The 23,348-nt window shown below is 41.5% G+C and overlaps 1 protein-coding gene and 1 long non-coding RNA gene across 4 annotated transcripts in view; one reads left to right on the forward strand and one right to left on the reverse strand.

The window, feature by feature from the left end:
• Positions 1-23,348, reverse strand: part of NAV2 (neuron navigator 2) — a 399,914-nt gene that overhangs the window by 204,207 nt on the left and 172,359 nt on the right. For 2 of the 3 annotated variants that reach the window (XM_057414368.1, XM_057414367.1), the window contains exon 1: positions 12,741-13,196. The exons of the other annotated variant lie outside the window; for it this stretch is intronic. In XM_057414368.1, the coding sequence (XP_057270351.1) occupies positions 12,741-12,998 (258 nt within the window). In that variant the 5' untranslated portion in view covers positions 12,999-13,196. Of the gene's footprint in view, positions 1-12,740; positions 13,197-23,348 lie in introns of those variants that run through there. 3 annotated transcript variants of the gene reach the window in all.
• LOC130601943 (uncharacterized) lies at positions 12,747-14,227 on the forward strand. The gene is made up of 2 exons (XR_008972774.1): positions 12,747-12,884; positions 13,480-14,227. It is a non-coding gene; the product is annotated as an uncharacterized LOC130601943 (long non-coding RNA).

A 23,348-nucleotide genomic window follows, 5' to 3' on the forward strand; every position in this document is an offset into this window, starting at 1 on the left:
AGATGGTTTACAAAAGACTCCCTTTCACCATTGATATTGTTCATGTGATCGAAATGTGCACATGTGCATGGAAAGCCTGAGGCTTTTATTTGTGGAAAGTCCATTTCTATAAGGTGGTAGGAACCACTGAAAAAAATACCTGAATTAAGCGATTTGCCAGTGGAACACTGATATTCCAAATCTCTCTTTGCTTAATGCTGCATAATAAACACTGAGTAGATGTGACAGGCCATTGGCTCAGCAATGCTGACACAGCAGCCTGTGGTGGCATCAGTCCCCACCACAATGTCCCACACCAGCAGACAGTTCTCAGGCTATAAAGGTAATAGGTAAAAAATTGTGTTTGTTCAATGCAAACCCCTTTTCTGCTGAATCTCAGGGAGCTCAGGAGGCAATAGAGGACCATATTTTACCTAGTTCACACCGTTATGACCAAGAGATTAAGTATCATCACAAATACTAGGAGAGTGAAGGATATGCTATCAAGTAGTTTAGGACCTTTGTAGACTGGCTTTTTGATTTCAGCTTCCTCCATATACTTTTTTTTTTTCCTCCTTTTTCAAGCGCCTACTGCAGCAAGTAACCTGCTCAACAATGGAGAGCTGGAATCGATTCCTGTGTTAAAAATACATGCCTTGATACTCAACCTGATAAACCAAACCACTAGTGGGTATGACTCACAGGCATTACACCCCACTGCACAATCCTGTGTATGCACCACAAATCACTCCACGTGGTCCAAACCCTATAAGGTAAAAGGCCAAAATGCTCCTACCTCTTACAGGGAAGGAAATCTTCATTGCTGCAGTGAGGGAAGTTTGTATCTGACTGCTTGGAAACAGGATCCTAGGCAACCACTGCTCTTCGATCTTGAAAAGCAGAAAGTGGTTTTGTTTTGTAAATTAAATCAAACTCATTAGAATTCCCCTGGCGAGGTTGTTTAGGGATAATTAGGACGTCACTGCCTCCCTTTTCCAGCTCCATGTTAGAGGACCGTCACCTTTTTGCCAGCTTTCCTTGGCAGTGCTCATTTGGCACGTTACCCTGGAGAATCAGTCCCCTGTGTGCTCCACAGTCCATCCCGGAGGAGTGAGACACAGCAATGCTGAAAATACTCCTTCCCAAAATAATCCATCCCAGTTAAGGTCCAGACAAGTCTGGGTTATGTATGGCTGTCCTGAGAAACCGACTTGACCCATGGTTATTGAGCAAGAAAAAACGAAACCCATTTCTAAGCCACTGCTTCAAATGGCAAATGCACATTTGATCTTGAAACACAAATGACATCTTGTAAATTAGTTTTGAAGGCTTAAATACCTGTAAGACTCTTGAAAATTATGAATAATTTGTAACTGAAACAAACCTGTCTTACGAGACCAATCCATTAGTTACTGTCTCTACCAGACACAAAATTGTGCACTGATCTTTGTGGATGCAAATGTGTCCTCTACATCTGTTCCAGCTCTGTGTTCCTCTGACATATGCATACAAATACTGTTCTCACATTAAATTTCTCTAAGAAGTTATAACTTTTCATCACACTAAATTGGCTTAAGGAGGATTTCTGACTCCAAAAGACATGACATAAATCTTTATATTTTACAATGCTATGCCTTATAGCTATCTATCTGCAAAAGGAAGCAAATGTGCTAGACCACTCATGCAGGTTGATTAGAAATTACTTCCTGGTAATCAATGCCATAATCTGAGAAACAGCCAAAATAGATGAGAGGTGGAAAAAGAGCTGTTACAGTCTTTGAAATATACCTGTACAAAACCAGTATTAAGCTTATCAGTACCAAGGCTACTCGTAGTTTCTACTAGTGGAGATGGCTAAAGCAAAAGGAATCCACTTCTAAATATTTGTTTCAAGATAGACAAGCATAACAATAAAATGTCACACAAGTTAGATCAGTGACATGAAATCCCACAAGGGCATTCGTTTTGTTCACCAGATTCGTGAATGCATAGAATTAATAGATGACAGAAAAAGACAATATAAAATTAATTTCCAGTCAGCCCTTTCAGTAGAAGATAGGGGATCCTATCAGGGAGATTCATCTCATCATGTGAAACAAAAAGGTATTACTACAACAGCCTTTGCAACTGAGAATGTCTCTCCATTGTCCAAAGGGCAGATCTGTCAAATAGGTTACAAGGAGGCTGAGATGCCAAGAAGTATCACAGATCCTTGCATGTTGTGGCAATGAGAAGAACAGCCTCTGAAGAGCTTCATGACAGACATAAAATACATAAAATTACAATTCTAGCCTGCCAAATGGCTCTTCCACTTCTTCCAAGAGCCAAACATATGCGTCTTTACTCAGCCCTCCTAGAAGATGCCATCATCCTATATAACTCTTCCTATGCACCTCTGAAAGAGGAAGCTGCCTGTTAGCAAAAAGGCCTTGTCAGCTTCTACAGGATTATTAGGGAGATGAGGAGGAACATGGAAGTTATTGAGGAAGTTAGTTAAGTCCTATCAGTTGGAGAAGGCATAACCAACAAGATCCTTCCATTTGGAGAAAGCATAAATCAACAAGATGCCAGCACTGAGAACAGCTACACCTGCAGCTGTACAGCAAGCTAAGGGTGGGTTGTTTTGGGGGAGGTTGTAGCAACAAAAATGTCTGGATTGCTCCAAGAAGGCTTTACAGCCTGGTCTTCTACACCTCTGGGACCATCACGGCTAAGAACCCACCCTTCCCCTACCTAATGCATGGAGGGAACAGTGCACCAAATACATTGGCCTCCGCTCCTGTGAAATCCTGGAGCTTGAAGGAAGGTCTAATACTATTTAGAACTCTTACGAATAGGTAGATTTTCACTTTCAAAGGAAGTGCTGATGAATCCATCAACTGATTGCCCAAGAATACATGTTTAACAGACCTGACCATGTTTTCCTGTCAAGTGCAGCAAGCGCTTTTGCAACTAAACAAATACCTGTCAGTCCCTAGTTCCTTGGCCTCTACAGTCCAGTTTTTCTTCTTGCCTGTATAGAATCATAGAATCAACTAGCCTGGAAAAGAACTTTAAGATCATCAAGTCCAACCTTTACCCCAGGACTGCCAAGTCCACCACTAAACCATGTCATAAAACCTCAACATCTACTACTGAAAGTAGCCCACAGACCCTTGACAGCTCTAACACTGCCTTGCCTGTCTGCTACCTACAGGCAATTCTCAAGTCTACACCACAAACATGAACTCACCAATGCACACTTCTGGATTATACCACAGTGGTCATCACATAAATGACAAGACAGAAGAAATGGACCAATATTAGTGACAGGACAGTTAAAATAAGGAGATTTAGGGACTCTTGCCAAATTTGAAAAAAAGGATAAGGCAATTTCTAGCCATAGCTGTAGGGAAAAAAAAAAAACCACACAAAGTGATAATAGGAAGAGAGCTTAAGGAAATATTCAAGAAAAGGGAGGGAAACAGGGTAAAATTTAAGAAGAAGCCATAGGAGTAAACAAGACATTGTCAAAATATGATGATATTACAGTCCAAAACTGACCATGCATAAGGGAAAATGTCCTGGTAAAGCATATTTTGAAATCCAGAAGTTGGATATTTTTTCCTTTCATGTATTGTTTTCCCACACATTGCTTCCAATTCTAAAAAACCCAAAAGTAGAATGAAAAATAATCCAAGGACAACACGCTTAAAAATACTCTCAAGAGAAAAAAAATATAGGTGGAATCAGGGTAAAATTTCAGATCTCAGCCTGTTTTAAAATAAGAAGTGACCTGTTTTCTCAATTATTTATTTTAATAAATGGTTTATTTGTTTCAAGTTTTAGCAGTTATTTCCATGCCTATGCATTACAAAACTGAAGAAACTGAGAATGTTTCCACAAACTATTTCAGAAAAAACAATTTACAGATAAAATTAGAGGCGTACAAGTACAGGCCAAGTGTTTGACTGAATTCCAGCTCCTGGTGAATGGAAAACCATCAGCTTCCTGTTACAAAATGTACCAACAGTTCATGTCTAATAATACACTGAAAATCTGACCATTTATTTACTTCAAATATAGATGTTCCTAAAAATAATATCCAAGCAGGGTATTTTTAGCCAGGTAAACTTCTCAGGAGAATGAAATTCTACAGTTTGCTGCAAAGAATAATGGGTTAAATTTTAAGAGCATCTCTTGATTTATTCCAGAATAAAAGTAGAAAGTTTAGCCCCAAACCTTAAATAAGCAGAAAGTAAATGGGAAAAAAAAAAAGGAAGAATACAACACACATCCTTCCATTAAAGGCCTAGCAATCACCTTATTCAGAACCATATCTTCTTAAATATTACTTAGAAATAATAATATTTATTCTGTCTTGCAAGCTTGGGAAGTTCAAACAAAACAATTATTGATGCCAATCCCTCCTTAATTTATTCCACTTTATTAAGAAAAAGGGACTTGTAGGCTAAAAGCATTAAAATACTCTACAAATTGAAGAGAGGTTTAAATCCAGGGGTGAGATAATCTGGAAATTACAGAGTAGATGATGGTTCTCAGAGGACTCTTCAAAGGAAATCGAAAATAGCCAAAACCAGCCCTGAATTCCCAAAACCAAGCACTGAATCCACCCTTCCTATCTCAATAAAATAAAGGCCTTCTTTTCCAATACCCACTGGAGACAAAAAAATAAAAAAGAGCACAGGTGGTGTTGGTCTCATAATTTTCCTCCTTTCTGGTACTTCTCAGTTGAAACTTGGAAAAACCTTGTTTACCAGGCAACCTTTGCTCTAATACAATTTTTTCCCCTTGCTTTTTTTCTTTTTGAAAAGTAAAACTCAGGTTTACTGCCAGGAGTTTTAAAAAGCATTATCTGTAGTTCTCCTCTACCAATATACTTGTATCTTTCTGAATCTCCAGGAGATTCCTTTAGGATATGTTTCATACATCATACCTACTGGTTTTTGATGAGAGTATTTCTTCCAAGTAACAAGTGACAGGACAAGAAGAAACAACCTCAAGCTGCACCAGGGGAGGTTTAGACTGGATATTAGGAACTATTTCTTCCCCAAAGGGTGGTCAGCCATTGAAACAGGCTGCCCAGGATAGTGGTGGAGTCACTACCCCTGGAAGTGTTCACAAGCCATGCAGATGAGGCCCTCAGCACCATGGTTTAGTAGTGACCTTGGCAGTCCTGGGGAACGGTTGGACTTGATCTTAAGGGTCTTTTCCAACCTGGCTGATTCTATGATTCTATTTTGCAAAAGACAAGAAAATATTCCTTTATGATGAGCTCCATAAAGCACGTCAGCATGGCTTTCAACTACCAAGAATACTTGTACAGCTCAAGCGGTGCCTGGACACAGATGCTTTTGTCTTTCAGTTTCTTCATATCACACTTGCTTTTCAAAGTACAATTATTTAATCCCTATTTGAATATTAACAATTCTGGTATATCAGCTAGAAAGACCTCATACTTCTCTGGTGAAGACAATTCCAGTTCAAACAAGCCTCCAGCAGAGAATGAGTGCCTATGAGAACTGAAATACAATACATGGATCAAGAAAGAGAAGTTCTATTGAACACACAATGGACAAATTATCTACGAAAAGTACAAAAAGCGCTCTAAAAGCTGTCAAATACATTCTCCAGGAGGGCAAAGGCAGGCATGGGGAAAGAGAGCAAGAAAAATACATAAAACAATAATGATTAACTCATTTCTGGTTAGAGGATTGCTGTAGCTAAGTGTGCTGCTTGGTGCCGCCACACACCAAGTGTCAGAATAGGAGGCAACAAAAATTACTTGCTAATTCAAGGACAAAGCAAGTGAGAGTGTTCACTGAAGAAATACTATTTTATGGAGTAAACGGAGAGTTTCAAGGACAGAGGGAGAACATACGGACACCATATGCAGGAGCATTTTGAACTGATTAACAAATAGCAGCAAAGGAGAAAGATAATCTAACAGGGGACTAGCTAGTAACTTTCTAGAGCACTGCAGATTTTATGACCTTGGGTAAGTGTCTTTATGCGTTTGCCATTCATTTATAAAATAAACTCCATGTTAATCATAACAAGGCAACTTCCAAACTGTTTTCTTGTTTTCTATCTGGTAATATTTAATTTGGAACAACCTCATACAATTTCATATTTACCAGTATGTATCTATAAACATATTATGAAAACCACTGTAATAATAATTAGAAGAAGAATTTGGCTACTTCATAGCCTCAGATTGCTTACAGTGTGGAAAAAAATCCATCAAAAAGCAAGATTCAGCAAGGGTTTTTTCCACAGGAATGTACTTAGGTGCATAAATAATTATGTGAGCAAGCTCAATAATACAATTAAAATTCTATTTGTAGTTATATATTTTGATAGCCTGAATCTATAGTTCTTAGATTTTCCCAACTCTTCAGTAAAATTTCTCCTTTGAACACACCCTGAACATGTCCTCACTTGGTATCTTCCAACACTGCAAAAAGCTACCTTTCATGGTTAAGAAATCAATGTTACCAACCATGTTTCTTATCATTTCTTTTTATAATTAGCTCAGTGGTGATAGCGAGACAAAATTTTACACAGCTCACACAATGGCACTGAAACCAGTCTATGTTCATCTGACTTGCAATTGGGTACAGGTAAAGATTTGCTTGATTCCTATCCCTTCTGCAAGATGGTTCTGTAGTAAAACTGTAAAGCCTAGTACCACACATAAAAATGGTGGTAGGCAGGCATAATTTCTCTGCAATTGCTCTATTAATCTTTCTCTCCATGAAACTTCACATTAGCAAGACAGTGATATGGAATATAAACAGCTTCTGATAAAGTTAATTAAAATACAGAAAAGTAATTACTAATATCTGAACTACATGGCTCCATGTGGACTGCTAACGACATGGTGAAGCAAAGAAGGCCAACGAAAAGCCAGTAGATTGCAATGCACATGTGGCTCATCAAACAGTTGATGTGAGCCTAAATTTGAAGCATGGAAAAATACTGGAGCAATCTATTAAGTAATGAATTTGTGAGCAGCTAAAGTATTTTATAGCAGCACACAACTGACTGAAAAGCTCCCTGAAGTCTGTCAGTAGTGTGCTATCAACATGGGAATGGCTATCCAATACATTTTTGGCAGTGATCTGTAATGGAGCTTTTCCACCAATTCCATTCCATATCATCGTCGTTGACTACAGAATGGCTAAGGAGAAAAAGTTTCTAGTCTCAGTGGGTACTGTAGATGTTTTTGGAGAACACAGATGTAGAGGATCTTCACAAATTGTGGAAGAACAACTAAACCACAAGGAAAAAAATTTAGCGTAAGACTAGAGAACAGGGAGGTCTAAAACACCCTGGGTCTAGAATGACCAACTCAAAATGACCTTCACAAACTGGGAGGGCAATGTGAAGAAAAATCTAGGTAAGGAAGGTAGTTCTATTGCAGACAATGACATCTATCAAGTCTGGAACTAAACTAATTTTAAAAGGTCTAGGCAAACTGAAGAGCTCAGTAGACAGAATGAAGCACACTAAGAGTTCTAGAAATCCTGAGAGAAAAGGTTAAAAGAATTATGTTTGCCTAGTCTAGAGCAAAAGTGGAGAGGAATAACATAACACCTAGTAGAGCATCTAAATCTTACATGTCCCAGAATCCCAGTCTGGTTTGTGTTGGAAGGGACCTTAAAGCTCTTCCAGTTCCAACCCCCTGCCATGGGCAAGGACACCTTTCAATAGATCTGGTTGCTCCAAGCCCCTGTGTCCAACCTGGCCTTGAACACTGTCAGGGATGGAGCAGCCACAGGTTCTCTCGGCAACCTGTGCCAGCGCCTCACCACCCACACAGGGAAGAACTTCTGCCTAAAAGCTCATCTCAATCTCCCCTCTGTCAAGTTAAAGTTATTGCCCCTTGTTCAGTCCCTCCAGGCCCTTGTCCAAAGCCCCTCTTCAACAGGACTTGCTCCAAGAGCTCCACGTCCCTCTTGTGCTGTTGCCCCAGAGCTGGATGCAGGACTGCAGGGAGGTCTCCCCAGAGTGCAGCAGAAGGGGCAGAATCCCCTCCCTCAACTGCTGACCATGCTCTTTTCTATATAGAAGGAAAGTGTATGCTGCATAACTTCAAGCAAATTAATATTGCAAAGAAGTTTGCAGCGAAATCACAAGTCATCCCCCATGCCTCTCTGCCAAATATTAAGGACAGCTGTAGGCAATTGGTGAATACACATTTTTGAATACCAGGTTAAACAGATGCCTGTGAACTTGAAGTGTTCTAGTGGAAACTGTGGGGCCAACGAGTTAGTAAGGTCTCGGTGCTTTTAGGACTGCCACAGTTACTTAGGATACAAACAGTACTCATTATTTAGGTTCTCCAGAGAATAAAATTCAAGAAGCTAGAGAATACAACATAGCAGCAATAAAAATAAATCCATGATCTCCTTCAGTGGCTTTCACAATAACATAGCAACGGACTCTGCTCCTGGAACAGTATCTTCCTTCTTGCACCCTGCACAAACAATTCAACCATATTCATGGACTCCTAATAGACAATGACCTCTGTCTTAAATAACTAAAGCAAACTTAGTAGCCAAATACACACAACTTCTTCAGACTAACTAAGAAATACCCTTTTGTATGTTAGGAATCACTATCTTGCTATCTATTTGACAGAAGTTTCTCTGGTAACAAAGTTAAATATTTCCAAAACAATGCTATCTAAATATGGGTCTGGTTTATTGGTGGTGTTTTCAAATTAGACAAAAGCACCAGTGCAGCAGTAGGATACTGTTGTACGCAACAAAAGGAATATATGGAAAAATGGATGGAGTGTGTGTATCGGCAACAATAAAATAGGAATGATACTGCCATGATTCATCGACCTGAGGTTTCCCAGTAGCATTTACAATGGGCTTGATTCTAAAACCCTCAGACCTTTCTTTGGGAACTACTGAAAAACTATGAAAAATGCTTTTTATAAATCGCACAGCATTTTAAATAACACATTGCCCTTATATGGCCTTAAGGCACAAAACCTGCAGTTACTGTGAAATCCAGCTGACACATGTAAAACCAAATCAAGAACAAAAAAAATGTGTCAAAATATTAAGAAGTTATCACTGATGCCACATTTCTCAGGTAGGACATTAAAAAAATGAGTATTGCAATGAATACCACCTGCAGTGCCCATATGCTCTTAAGAATCAGGCTCAGGATAGGTCCCACCTGGCACTGAAAAAGCTCCTGAACCCAGCACCACTCTGCAAGTGGCTTGAAACATGCTAAAACAGTATTAGAACATGTTCACATTGCTGCTTCTAGTCTACGCACTAGACACAGGCTCTTCTGCAGAATAATCAGTAAACGAGCTGCAGGGAAAAGGCATCCACAAATTCAAAGTGGAAGCATATATACACCATGATGGAGGAGAAAAACTCATACGTACAAATAATTAAAGGTGGACGATCTATCTGTTTCAGCCCTCCATCCCCTCTCGTACAGTACATGACCAAGCAGATGTCCTAAACATCAGGTCAGATTGTGCTCTTTCTATTCTATGCATGCAACTGAATTCTGTGTAACGTACTGCAAAGAGGACTAACTTCAACAGGACTAAGAGCAGCTCCCTAAAATACTACCAGAACATCCTGTAGCTTATTGATTACGAATGCCCTCAAAGATGTAATAGCAGTTTGAATTCGCTTGTGTTGAAATAGAAGCTGAATTCTCTTGAGTGAATGCCTGAACCACTAAGCAGTTGTACAAAAGCAATGCTTCTCCACCACTTGTGTTGAAAGTGGCCTGATATCAGCTTGGGTTTTGATAGAAATAGCTTATGCCTCTAGCTCCAACAGTCTGGGACTTCAAATTCCAAGCTGAACCTCAGCAAGGATCAAAGCACCAGTTACATGGATGTCGGTCATTCTTATTTGTTTGGTTTTTCATAGAATGGTTTGGGTTGGAAGGCACCTCAAAACTCATCCAGCTGCAACCCCCTGCCACAGGCAGGGACACCTTCCACTAGACCAGGTTGCTCCAAGCTCTGTCCAGCCTGGCCTTGAACACTGCCAGGGATGGGGCAGCCACAGCTTCTCTGGCCAGCCTGTGCCAGTGCCTCACCACCCTCACAGGGAAGAACCTAAGAGCTCATCTCACTCTCCCCTCTGTCAGGGTAAAGCCATTGCCCCTTGTCCTGTCCCTACAGACCCTTGTCAAACACCCTCTCCAGATTTCTTGTCAGCCCCTTTAGGTATTGGAAGATTTGATTCAAGTGTCACAATCTCTCTTGAACCCACACAGGAGGATATTATGTCTTTCCCCTTGGGCTGCAAACTCCATGCGGTGACCAAGATCTACAAAAGACAGGTGCCAAAAAATTCAGCATCGGTTCAACTTGTGCCTCTAAACTCAAAATGTCACAATAAGAACAGAACTTCCCTCATATGGAATATCAGGTACAATAAAATAGTGAAGGCCACATTGCTGCTTAAGATAAAATATCCAGAGAAGCGAGTCATCACTCCATAGGACATAGCTATGATTCTTGGGGTATTTAGTCCTAGTGCAGTGTTTAAGACTAAACCTTCCTAGGCTTATCATCAGAATGCATTTCTATACCTGAATGTAGCTGAAGGTTTTCCAAGATAAAAATAATTCAGCTGCTGACACAGCATCTGGCATGTGTCCACCCAGCCTTTTTTCCTTGGGAGGAAGGGGTGGTAGAATAAGAAAAAAACAGTGCCCTTGATACAACCAATCTGGAAAAAATCCTCCCTTCAGATACAGACCAACATTCCAAATTATGACCTTGAATGGCAAAACTCTGCATGCTTATGTGGGCAGAGGGATCAAGGTTGGATCAATGACAGTAACAAAATAGGACTGTGCTTATTCAAGACAATGGGTAGTAAAACAGACCTCAGCAGTTCATACCTTAAAAGGTACTGGTCATCTGCTAAGCCTGTTACCTAAATGAGGTTACTGAGAGTGACAAAGTGATTTCTCCTGCTGTTGAGGTTATTTAAAAGGCAAATTTATTTGAAGTTTTTCTTGGCTAAAATCACTCCCTGTTGAAATACAACAGGTTAGCATGAAGACCCTTTCAATATCAGGATATAAAATATGGGGTTTGTTCCACATCTGGGTAAGGGTTAAAACCACCACAGTATTCCCCTTACTGCTGCAAACAGCTAGCAATTGAAGGATCTCTGTTTCACAGAATTACAGAATGCTTTAGGTTGGAAAGGACCTTAAAGTTCACCTAGTTCCAACCTCCCTGCCATGGGCATTCTAAACTGTTATGATTGATGAATAACACTTCTGCACAAATATAAATTTCTATGCAGAAACCCAGGTGTGTCTGAGAGAAAGAGCAACATATAATGAGCTTTTGCTGATATTTCATAATCCTAAGGACAGGATCCAGCACAAAGTAAAAGTACTTGTTTCTCCCTTAAGAACAAGACGTGAGGCACAGGTCAGTCAGTCTGCTGCCACCACCCTGCCATCAGTACTTGCCTGACTCCTTTTCCTGCTCTCAGTCCCTCAGGAACCACTACAGTCCTATTTGTCTGGCCTGAGCAAACCAAGACATCACCCTGTCTACCAGCAACAATCCTAAAATCCAGGGCATGGGGACAATCAGTAGTCAGACTGGTCTGAACAGAATTAGGGTTACGAGAGCATAGAATTAAAAACCTAGATGATAGGGATGATCCGCTTGAGGAAGGAAAAGATAAAAAAAAATAAAGGTATCTGTCATCATTTCCCTACACCAGTGTAATGGTATCACCTTCTCCTGGGCTCAGATCTTGTCATGGATATGACTGTTGCCAAAATACACCACGCTGCTCCACTGCAATATCCGTGTAACGTTAATCAATTCTGCTTGCTGCAGCAGCCCATCTGCTTTGCTCACCCTGTAGTAGGCGAACACCTACTGTGTGCTTACACTACTGGTGAGCACACCGGGGCATCAGCAGCACTAGGCAATGTGAGCTATGCTAGAAGTGTCACTGTGCTGATAAAAATCCAATGAGCTGAAGAACGTACCTTCCTCCTCCCGATACAGAAAGCAGCATCTCTAAAAATATGTCAGAAAACTGATACACATGAAAGGGAAATCTAAAAGATGCTTACTGATAATGGGCAACATCTATGATGTCATGCATGTGGCATTAAACCAGACAATTCCACTCCAGTGTTCATTCCCTACATAATCTATTTGATCTAGCTGCACTGAGAATGACATGCATATGGTAATTTCAGCTCAAACACTGCCTCCCATTCACTCCTCACACAACTACAAATACCTAATGTTCACACAACTAATGCTCTGGTACAGTACATAACCAAACACAAAGCACATTCCTGACAACCAGCAATCCATTCCCAACCCAGCTGTTACACTCAGCACCTATAGAAAGAACACAAAGAACACCCACCCCATAAACAACATCTCTACCATCTCCCTTCCATAACCCACCCCCCAAAGTCCAAGCAAAGGCAGGAGGGAAGGCAACATGCAGGCAAACAGCACACACTGCACCAGCCCTCACCAGCCCACCGGCAGCTCCACCATATGCTGACAGAATTACAAAACCATCCCTGGATAACACATGCCACTATGCAGAATATAAACCATCCTACCACTGCAGACAGATGTTATTACATACACACTCTCACTGCTGTTAACACCACTGCTATCCACCTCTGAAAACCTGGTGCACACATTCAGTATAGAAATAAATCCCTGTGTACACCAACCCCAACACCGGGTGCCTCCTAACCTGTGTGTCAAATCCATTTTCTACAGAGCCACCCTTCCTTGGTGGGAGTCCATCTCCTCCGTTTTCTTGTCCATTTGAAGATTTGAGAGGAATCTGGCTGGAATACAGTGGCTTCGTCACCTCCACCTTGTTCCCAAACTTCAGGTAACAGGGTTGTGGAATGGTCCTGGCTGTTGGGACATGCAGGATTGGAGCAGCGCTGTGGACGGGTTTAGGTAGTCCTGATTTCATTTTGGAGGCTACCAGGATGGCTGGCATTTTCTCTTTCTGCTTTCCTAACACGTTTCTGTCAGCAGCAGCAGCAACAGCAGGGGCAGCAGGCAGGGAAAGAGAAAAGGACACTCTGTGGAAGCTGCTCTACACTAAAGCAGCCTGCTTTTCTGCAGGGATCTCCAAAACCAGCTTAGAATGTAAAAGCAGCAATAAAACCTACCAAAAAAAACAAACAAAAATGAAAAAAAACACCAACAAAAAAAAAACACAAAAAAAACCACAACAAAACCAAACCAAACAAAAAAAAACCAAAACGACCAAACAGAAAAAAACGGGAGGGATGGGGGTGCAAAGGGATAACACTCGAGCCTAAAATCCCTCCCAGCTTTATGCCAGCCTTCCACCTGTTTCCTCTAATTTTATTTTCAGCTCTTCACCACTGTCCTCCTTCCTATTTCTGCTGGTATTTAACTTGCTCTTTTTCCTTTCTTTGGCTGATTGCCGTAATTTTCTTCCCTGGAAACAGGAGACTTTCACTCCATTATCTTGTCAGTGCATCTCCAAAGTGAGGCAGCCTTTTGGAATAATAATAATCATCATCATAAGAAAAAGGAACTTGCTCCTGCATATGCTTCTCCTTCTGTCTGCACTAGAGAGCGAGCGAGTGAGCAAGCAGGATTTCCAGCTTAAGATGTCTTTCTTCAGCCTTAGCCAAGAAGCAGATGTAGCTCAGCGTGTTAATGACTGATGCCCTTGGATACAAGCCTTACAGAATCAAGCTTCTTAAGCCTTAAAAGCTGTGAACAGGACAATGCTGGAGCGGGAGGAGAAACGTTCACTGCCAGCTAAGATTTTAAATAAAAACCAGCCAGTGGCCACAGAATTTCCTGGCTCCCCCAGTGCCGAGCAGAAAACCTGGAGGGAAAACGTAACGAAGCAAAAAACCTAATAAAACTCATTCAGCTAGCAGACGGAAGGGAGAGCAGCAGCCACCACCTCATTTTCCCTCCTGCAGTAGAGCGGGTTCCTACCCGGAGAGGGGAGGGAAAAGGCACTGGAACAGTCAGGGAGGCCCCCGGATTGGTCCTGCCTGCTCGGGGCAGGCAGGGAAAGAATAAATCCAAAGCGAAGTGAAGGAATGGAATCAATCCCTCGCTGCGCAGGGGAGGAGTGGCTTCAGCTCCCAGGGAACGCGACGGCAAAGCGGGTGGCGGGGGCTGTGCCGGTTTCTTTTTGAAATTGAAATAAAAATCTAAAGCTTTTTCAAATCCAAACACCTGGGAATGACTCATTGTTCGTTGGTGTTCGGGAAAACTCCCGCTGCCAGCATTAACAGGAATCTGAACAAGCGCAGTGAGTAATCCAGCCTATTAGAGCAACACTTGCCTCTCGGAAGCTTTCCCTCCGTGTCACCGGTTCCTCCTCACACCGCTCGGCAGAGGCCATGATCCGTTAGAGCCCCCGGATTTCCCATCCCTGCCAGGCATTCCACATTTCAGAGCTACTTCTTCTGCCCACAGAGCACTGGTCTGGACGGCAGAGGATTATCCGCATGGATAGACCCCGGACTTGCAAAGGGGGTCTTAGCACGGGAATATGCAGTGCCACAATGCCCAATTTTCAGGTAGCCCGTAATTACAGCCAAAGGCTTTGTGTTACCACACAGGCTTCTCACTTTACATACAGAGAGGGGAGAGTGCCTTGGAATAATATTCACAAAGCCAGCAGGAGACATGGAGAAGTGCATTTATAGCAGCCTTCCAGTACCTAAAAGGGCTGACAAGAAAGCTGGAGAGGCGCTTCTTAGAACGGCCTGTAGGGACAGGACAAGGGGGAATGGCTTTAACCTGACAGAGGGGAGACTGAGATGAGATCTTAGGCAGAAGTTCTTCCCTGTGAGGGTGCTGAGGCGCTGGCACAGGGTGCCCAGAGAAGCTGTGGCTGCCCCATCCCTGGCAGTGTTCAAGGCCAGGCTGGACGGGGCTTGGAGCAACCTGGTCTAGTGGAAGGTGTTGCTACTGGATGAGCAGGACCTCACCATCCTCACAGGGAAGAACTTCTGCCTAAAATCTCATCTCAATCTCCCCTGTCAGGTTAAAGCCATTCCCACTTGTCCTGTCCCTACAGACCCTTTCCCAAAGCCCCTCTCCAGGTTTCTTGTAGCCCCTTTAGGCACTGGAAGCTGCTCTAAGGTCTCCCCAGAGCCTTCTCTTCTCCAGGCTGAATAAGCCGAGCTCTCTCAGCCTGTCTCCAGAGCAGAGCTGCTCCATCTTCTAGTGTTTTACGCCCCAGTCATAACACCATGCACAGTTGTCAGCTTAAACGCAGCTATATAGGAAATGTCAAAGCCCACCAGCTCGATGAAGAAAGTCTGATTTACCCTATAAAGGTCTGCTAGTTATGGAAGCAGAAACGTGTCAGATGCTCCAGTACTGTTTCCATTGTTGGGTGCTGAAAACTCAGACTTGCTAGCTGAAAGGCTTGAAGTATGAAAAACTTGAAAAAGCTCCAGGTCTGAAAACAAGGCTAATTTTAGGTCTGTAATAAAATCTGGTAAGGTTTAAGAGCTATTAGAAAATCAAATTGACAGCTTTATGTTCTGCTCTTCACTTACACGTTTTATGAGGTTCAGGCCACCAATCCAAGATGTTCAAAACTTGCCAGGTTTTGTTGTTGTGTATTCATCTCGGAAAACTGGCTAGGTTATAGGACACCAAAACAGACACCAAGTTAATTTGAGAAAAGAAGACCCATTTCATTGTTCCTTTAACAATTGTTGAATCTGATCCTTTGATGATGGTGGATTGAATATTCCACAGCTAGAGGAAACTACTCTATTTCTTGGTGTGCAGTCCTGCCTACTGAAAATGATGACTTCTGATTACACTCAATCCATGCTCCTAACAGTTGATTTGCCAAATCAGTAATATGGGCCCCTTCTTTACCAAGGCTTAACATGAATTTTTGGTAACACGTTTTAAGAACAGCCTAGACTTACTGCTTCTCTTGAGGATTTAGTAAAAAAAGGCTATTTAAGAAAAGAGTTTGCATTCATAATCCATTGTCATCTAATAATCATGATTTTTAATGTACATATATGTATATAAAGCATATTTTCCTTTATATATGCAAGCACTACAGCATAATGCCACTGAAATGCACATTAATGTATCCAGTGGCAGTGCAGCCACACCATGAGTCCATAAATTGTTCACACATCATGTTACAGGTTATATCTGCAAAGATGGGCAACATCAATTTTGGTCTATCTTTGGAAGCGACTAGCTTGTTTTTAAACAGTAATAAGAAAACCCATATTTTATGTGGTTTTAGGGCTGGGATTTTAAAAAGAAACGATTTCTCTTGGACTTTGGATGGGATGTGGGAACCTATCTTCCTTATCTTTTTTGAAAAGCCCCACTAGTTTTCCCTTCCCCTGTTTTGAATCACCCAAATCCCTATCTAAGCTGTAAGAGGAGTCAGTTAAAAAGCAGGCAAATTATCTAAAAAAAGAAAAAGCAAGAGCTTCATTTCTTCCTGCCACAAATGTCAGGCAAGCCAGTAAGTAGGGGAATGTTCCCTTGTTGTTTGATGAGTATCTTTGCCTGAGTAATCACAACATTCCCCCTTATCCGCCTGTAGTCCAGCGAGCTTCCACTCACTCCCCAAATGGGGGAATATGGAGAGAAAAATGCTATAAACAAGCACTTGACTCCCCTGTTATTAAAAGAAGAAAACCACACACAAAAAACCCTGGTGATTTGGCTTATACGACTGAGTTTTAAGCTCCAGAGATGCCATTGCTCAGGATTCAAGCTGTGGCTACTTAGCACCATGGAGCACCATCTCAAGTGCCAAGACTCCCAGAACTGGCTTAGTATTTTCAAAAGTGGATTCAGCAGACTCATGCGAGCTGCAGACCTTAACACATCAGTGGAAACTATTTGAATACTTTGTAGCTCAAGAGCTTGTAGGGAAGTCAGCACATTGCCCAAAACAAAGCCAGTAAACAGAACAAACCCCAGGGTTGACCGCTCTTGAACAGATGATCTTTATGAATGAGATGGATGTTTCTGGAACAGTAAAACTATTGAAGCTGCCTTCATTGCTCAGATACTATCAATTAACAACTGAACAGGGTCTTTAGAATCAAGTGGAAAGAAAATGCCTGTATGGATATTGCACATGTGTATTGCAAGTAAAATTAAAAGCTTTATGAAATGTAGCAAAGGATCAAAGAATCAGACCTTCCTTTCAACTTGTGGTTATTATCTGTCCTCAGCATAGCCAAATGTTACATTAGTATAAGTGGAAAAACTCTGTAGAATTATTATATCAATTAGAACACGTTATTAATTGGTCTGGTGATTCAGAACTGCTGACAGAACTCAACTCAAGGCTTGAAAACATCTTCATTAATGCTATCCTTGCCTTTCAGGCATCACAGATGTAGCTGAAATCTCCCAGAGAATCATTTTAATCTGAGATGGATATTCCTAAAATGTCACCAGGCTCTGTCACTATCAGAAAGCTTAATCGTTCCTGCAAAATCCTTCCCATCAAACTTCACTGCAGCCAGGCAGGCAGCTGTCCTATAGACTGTGGTCACATTCAGCCTTGGCACAGCTCCACCAACTCAAGTCAAGTTATGACAGGAAAAAATACGGCCCCTATTTTTGGTACTGCAGGCATTTTGCACATGCACATCCATCTTTTGTCCCCACTCAGAGTAAAAAGCCTGATCCCATCGACAGATTTATTATACCATATCATGAAAGAACCTACAAAAGTGTGAAAGTGATCAAGCTCCTGATTTTCCTGTTGTGCTCCCACAGGAGGAATGTTAGAGGTTAAGAAAGACAAATGTGGGTGGAATCATTATATAATTTGGCATCTGCTCACCCCAGCAATTATAATCTCTACATATGAGTTCTTTATATAGAACAGAGATAAAAAGAGGAAACCTTAGTTCTGTTCCCAGCTCTTTTCACAGAAATCTTGTCTGTATTACACTAATTCTAATCTAAAAATCCCTTTTGTAATCCCCTGACACATTTCTAATTCACATTGGGTTTAATTCTACCTCATTTTATAACAGTAGCATGTTTTAACAAATACACCAGCTACGTTCCACCTGGACAAGAACACCCATTACACTGATTTCCATAAGATACATAGGAAGTTTCAGTAGCCACACTAGTGATACAGGCCATTTTGCACGGTGACACAAAATGGCACCATTTTAAGTGAGCATCTTCTGAACAATGCTCATATTTAATGCTGTTTCTGTACCAGAATACTTCATGGGTTTGTAATGTAAGCATGATCAGTAGGACCTGGCATCACAACTGTACTGAAATACTTTTCCTACCTTTTTCCAGCCTGGTATTTTTTTATTTCATGATGCATTTATCATTGGACTACATAAATCTAACTCTGGCAGTGCTTCACTCAAAAGCTATGTAAGTTTCTATTGCCATAGCAAATGCTTTTTGATCAACATCCATCTCTTTGACTTCATTATGATTCCATCACTTTTGGATCTGTAGTCATACTGGTTTCTCAGAATCTACCAAAACTTGCGCTCAGCTGGTTGGATACAGACACACTGACAGGACACCCTTGGAAAGGTCCATATCTCTGCATGGAAAGTTCATTCCTCAGACTTAAACTGATCAGGAACAGGAGTGAAAGGAATGTGGAATGCAAGAGCTTACTTCAGTTGTGGCTGCCCCATCCCTGGCAGTGTTCAAAGCCAAGCTGGACAGGGCTTGGAGCAACCTGGTCTAGTGGAAGGTGTCCCTGCCCATGGCAGGGGGTTGGAAATGGATGAGCTTTAAGGTCTCTTCCAACACAAACCATTCTGGGATTCTATGAGTTAATGCTTTCTGCAGTGTAGTAAGATTTAGATGCATACTGTGTATCTATACAGTAGTCACAACAAGGACCACTGCGTAAAATGTATACACTTGAATAATTTTTACGATCTTAACAGCACAGCTTTGTCATGTCAACCTATAGTTCACCTTGACTTATATCTCTCTTAATGCCTGTGACCATAAGAAGAGAACCATCTGTTTGTGACCACCTTCTCATGCCACTGACAGCACCTGGAATAAATTTTACAATACCATGTTAGAAAGATCCTTGCAAATTACGTCTTCCTAACAGAGATGTACATCTGGATATTCTGCATCTGTCATGTGTCCTTTGTTTCCACAAGTTTAATAGCACTATCTCCTATATTATTTTATACCTGATCTGACATTGCTTATGGCTTCATGTCTTCAGAAAGCAAAGAAAACATCTGTGACTAACAAGAATATCACAGAAGGAAGGTGATGATGGTCCAAATACCACAAACAACACTTGACTTTCAGAACCATCACGTTAACATTAAATATGAGGAAGGGGACCAAAAATAAACACTCTCATCCCCATTCTGCTATTCTTCCTACCTTTGCAAGAAGTGGCAGGGAAAACAAAATCCACTATGTACAAGCTAACAATCTCACATCATCAAGTAGTCACGTTCTGTAACCTTGCTGTCCCTCGCTGTCCCATTTCAGATACACCTGCTTCATCATCTGAAAGAGCTGTCAGAACCTAAAGGTAACCATCTGAAGCAGGTTGGAAGAAAAGGCTCTATTTCAAAGCCTTTTATTCAACTGGATCTGCTTAGGCATTCCAACCCAGCCTCAGCTACCATCAGTCTCTCCCACATCAGCAATTCTGAACAAACACAAATTGGCCAGATTATCGTTAAGCAACTTCAGCTGTTTTGTAAAGAGCAAAGGATCACTATTCAAACTACATGGCGAGTCAGGTTTTCATCTGCTCTAAATCAATGGAGTGTCTCTACAGCCAACATCAGAATTTGACTTCCAAATAAGAAGTATTTACCAAAATCTTCTGAAAACTATTCCAATCATACCCTACACTCACGTTATCTCTTTCCCCACCAGTACACACTACCAATCAATTTGCATCTAAAAAAATCCTCTTGTGTACTGAGCCCATGCATTCCATTCAGTTGATGATGCACAGTGCAGTTCTGGAGCCATGCAAGTAAGTGATTCTGGTGCTCACCAACTGCCAAGTAGATACCAAAGAACAACAAATATCATCCCACACTTGCAAGCTTTGCCAAGTACATTTCACAACCAAAGCCTGCAGGCAGCTGCTCTTCTCTAGAAGCCAAAAAGAGAGACCATTCCCATAGGACAACCATTCAGGAGCTATTTGCTGCTGGAGGTCACCTGCAATGCACCATATACATCACAATGATTAACTGCAATCTATTTCTGATTACCAGGAAAAAAATATATATTTTATATATATATATATATATATATATATATATATATATATATATAAACCCAGACTGCACACAGTGATATAAAAGGAAACAGAAAGTGCTTAACACAATGCCCTGATATGAAGGCTGCCAACCTCCACAGCTCCTTTAGAGAAAGATTAAGTCCTGGTTTGATGTTGATAGAAAACCAAAGCACATCCTTAGAAGCCAAAATGTGGGGTAAACTAATGGTCGTACTGAAATTAAGGCAAAACTTTGATTTACACAGACATAACTCGGCTTCCAGCTCAACAGCCATGATCATTATGGAGAGTCAATGTCTAAAACCCTGTCCTGGGTTCAGCAGTAGCAGTCATTTTTCCCCTTCTTGGTAGCTGGTGCAGTGCAGTGTTTTGACTTTCAGCTCGGGAACAGAGCTGATAGCGATGTTTTGGTTTGGCCAAGGACTTTGTGAGCCTCATGCTCTGCCAGGGAGGAGGGGAAGCTGGGAGGAAGCAGAGACAGGACACCTGACCCAAACTGACCAAAGAGGTATTCCATACCACAGCACGTCATGCCCAGGATGTAACTGGGAGTTAGCCGGAAGGGCTGGGAGACTGCAGGGTTGGAGGAGGTATGGGTCGGTGCTTGGTCGGGCTGAGGGGGGCAAGTTATCCGTCGGCTGGTGCTGAGGTGTTGTATTCTCTTCCCTTGTTATTTCCTTTATCATTATTATCATTGGTGGTAGCAGTAGTGATTTGTGTTATACCTTAGTTACTAAACTGTTCTTATCTCAACCCGTGGGAGTTGCATTCTTTTCGATTCTCCTCTCCGTCCCTCCGGGAGCAGGGGGAGGGCAAGAAAGGGGGGGAAGTGAGCGAATGAGTTACCTGACTGGGTTTAAACCACGACAAACCCCAATCTGGCACTTCCCATACCAGTGTGGCGAACCGTCCCAAAGCAAGCTGATGTATGGAAAGCCAACAGAAAGCACTGATTCATTGTGTATTTAAAAATCATGTGTACATTTGAGGGAGAGGTTTGCTGCACCTGCCAAGCATTGGGTTTAAACCAGAAAACTGCAAAGGTCCCTTTGCAAGGCCATATTCAGGAAACAGTAGAATAACTCTCTATTCTCTCTATTAATCTGACAAAGAATAATCAAAACTAAACTGCTGCAGGGCCACAATGCAGCCTCATGTACGGCAGTATCAAGCTTCCCTTCTCATATTTCCTTGGGTTTCCTTTGTTCTCTCATTCTCCCATTAGCAAACTGACAACTAACCTTCCTACTGGTTTAATACTGATTTTTTCCAAGCTTTTTGTGATATCCAGTACCCAAAAATGACATGAAATGCAACAACTAAATGTTGTCCTAATCTTTTGTTCCCTATCAAAGCAAGGGAGGTTCCCAGTGTACGGATTAATGACACGTTTGTTGCCTTAAACAGCTTTGATATTTCAACATTTAATCAGTTTTACTTTTTTCAAGCGACAGGATATTATTCCTTCCTAACGTTTTCTGCCAGCCTGAATTTTACCCATGATGGTGGATTGAACTCCCACTGTTAAAAGATATGGTAAAGACGTGACAGCATTGCATTTGCCTTGCTCTCAGTGTTTGGAATATTTTGGGAAGATGTCAGTGTCAAAACACCAAACACCCATATGCTGCAACACCCCTATGGAAGATCTGGCTGATGTTTGTCATTAGAAACAAGCAACAAACAGAAGGCATAGCACTGTGACAGAATTTTTCTGTATTTCATATTTTCTCTTGCCATTTTAGTATTAAGTTCATTGTTATATACAATCTTGGTGGTTTTTTAGACAGATGGAATTCAATTGATGTAACGATTTTCCATGTTCTGAGACACAATCACCTCCTGTAGGAGAATTAACTTGAGCTTTGTTTATTCCAGCAGCCAACCAACCTGTATTCAAGCTAGCCCAAGAGGAATAAAAATACATAAAGATAACTGTATGAAAATTCAAATCACTTCACTGTAAAAGCAGTAGTAGTCAATCATTCTTGTATACATTATACAACATTAGTATATTATTGGCTGTGGGCAAACGGGCCAGCTTGTCATAGGCAAAGTGCATGTCAGATGCTCTATATCCTTCCATCCCCAGCTGGCACACAAAATAACGATGTTACAGATGCTGAAAGAGATGCTGCTGAATTTCCAAATGCATTCATCTGTTTAACTTCCTAAAATTACCCTGAAGAGCCGGGTACAACAAACACATCTGCTACCTCAGCACATTAAAAACCATATCTGGAAAATAACTGGCAAATTATAAACCTTTTCAGATCACAATCCACATGCACATCAACATGTGCGACATCTGTTCCACCTTCAGTTATACCTCCAGGCTTTGCACCTCTGGCTTCCTGAAAAATCGAGGCAAGTCCTGGCCACATAAACAGCTCTGTATCTCTTTATCTCACTGTAGAAGTTTGTTTAGGAAGACATCACTGGGCATCCATCGCTTCAACCTTATGACCCCCCAAAAGAACATCTTCTACACTTACTCTCAAACATGATCCAGTATGGAGCTATGCAAGTCTACTGAGGCATCCAAGAGGCTGAAGAAAACAGCTCATCCAGCCTGGAAAAGAGATGGCTTCAGGGGTACATAGCAGCAGCCCCTGCTACCCATGGGAGGGTTATCAAGAAGACAGAACCAGGCTTTACACAGCAGTACCCAACGGAAGAACAAGGGCAAAAGGCATTAAGTATAACAAGAGGCTCATACTGGATACAGGGAGAACATTCCACTGAAAGGACAGTCAGGCTGTGGCACAGGCTGCCCAGAGAGGTTGTGCCGTCTCTGTCCTTGGATGTTTTCAAGACTCAACTGTATAAAGCTTTGAGTAACGTGGTCTAATCTCATAGCTGACTCTGCTTGAAGTAGAAGGTTAGAGTGGAGACCTCCTGAGGACCTTTCCAATCTGAACTACCCCAACAATGCCCAAATAAAAGGTAAAATAAAATATAATAATAAGAAGAATCATCATCATCATCTGTTAGGATCCAATGGAAGAAACTTAGATGGAAATCAACTACTCCATCACAAGAAAATGCTTAGGC

The sequence above is a fragment of the Pezoporus wallicus genome, unplaced genomic scaffold (genome assembly GCF_028554395.1).
Source record: "Pezoporus wallicus isolate ANWC-B61680 ecotype Strahan unplaced genomic scaffold, APGP_CSIRO_Pwel_v1 contig_5967, whole genome shotgun sequence".
NCBI lineage: Eukaryota > Metazoa > Chordata > Aves > Psittaciformes > Psittacidae > Pezoporus > Pezoporus wallicus.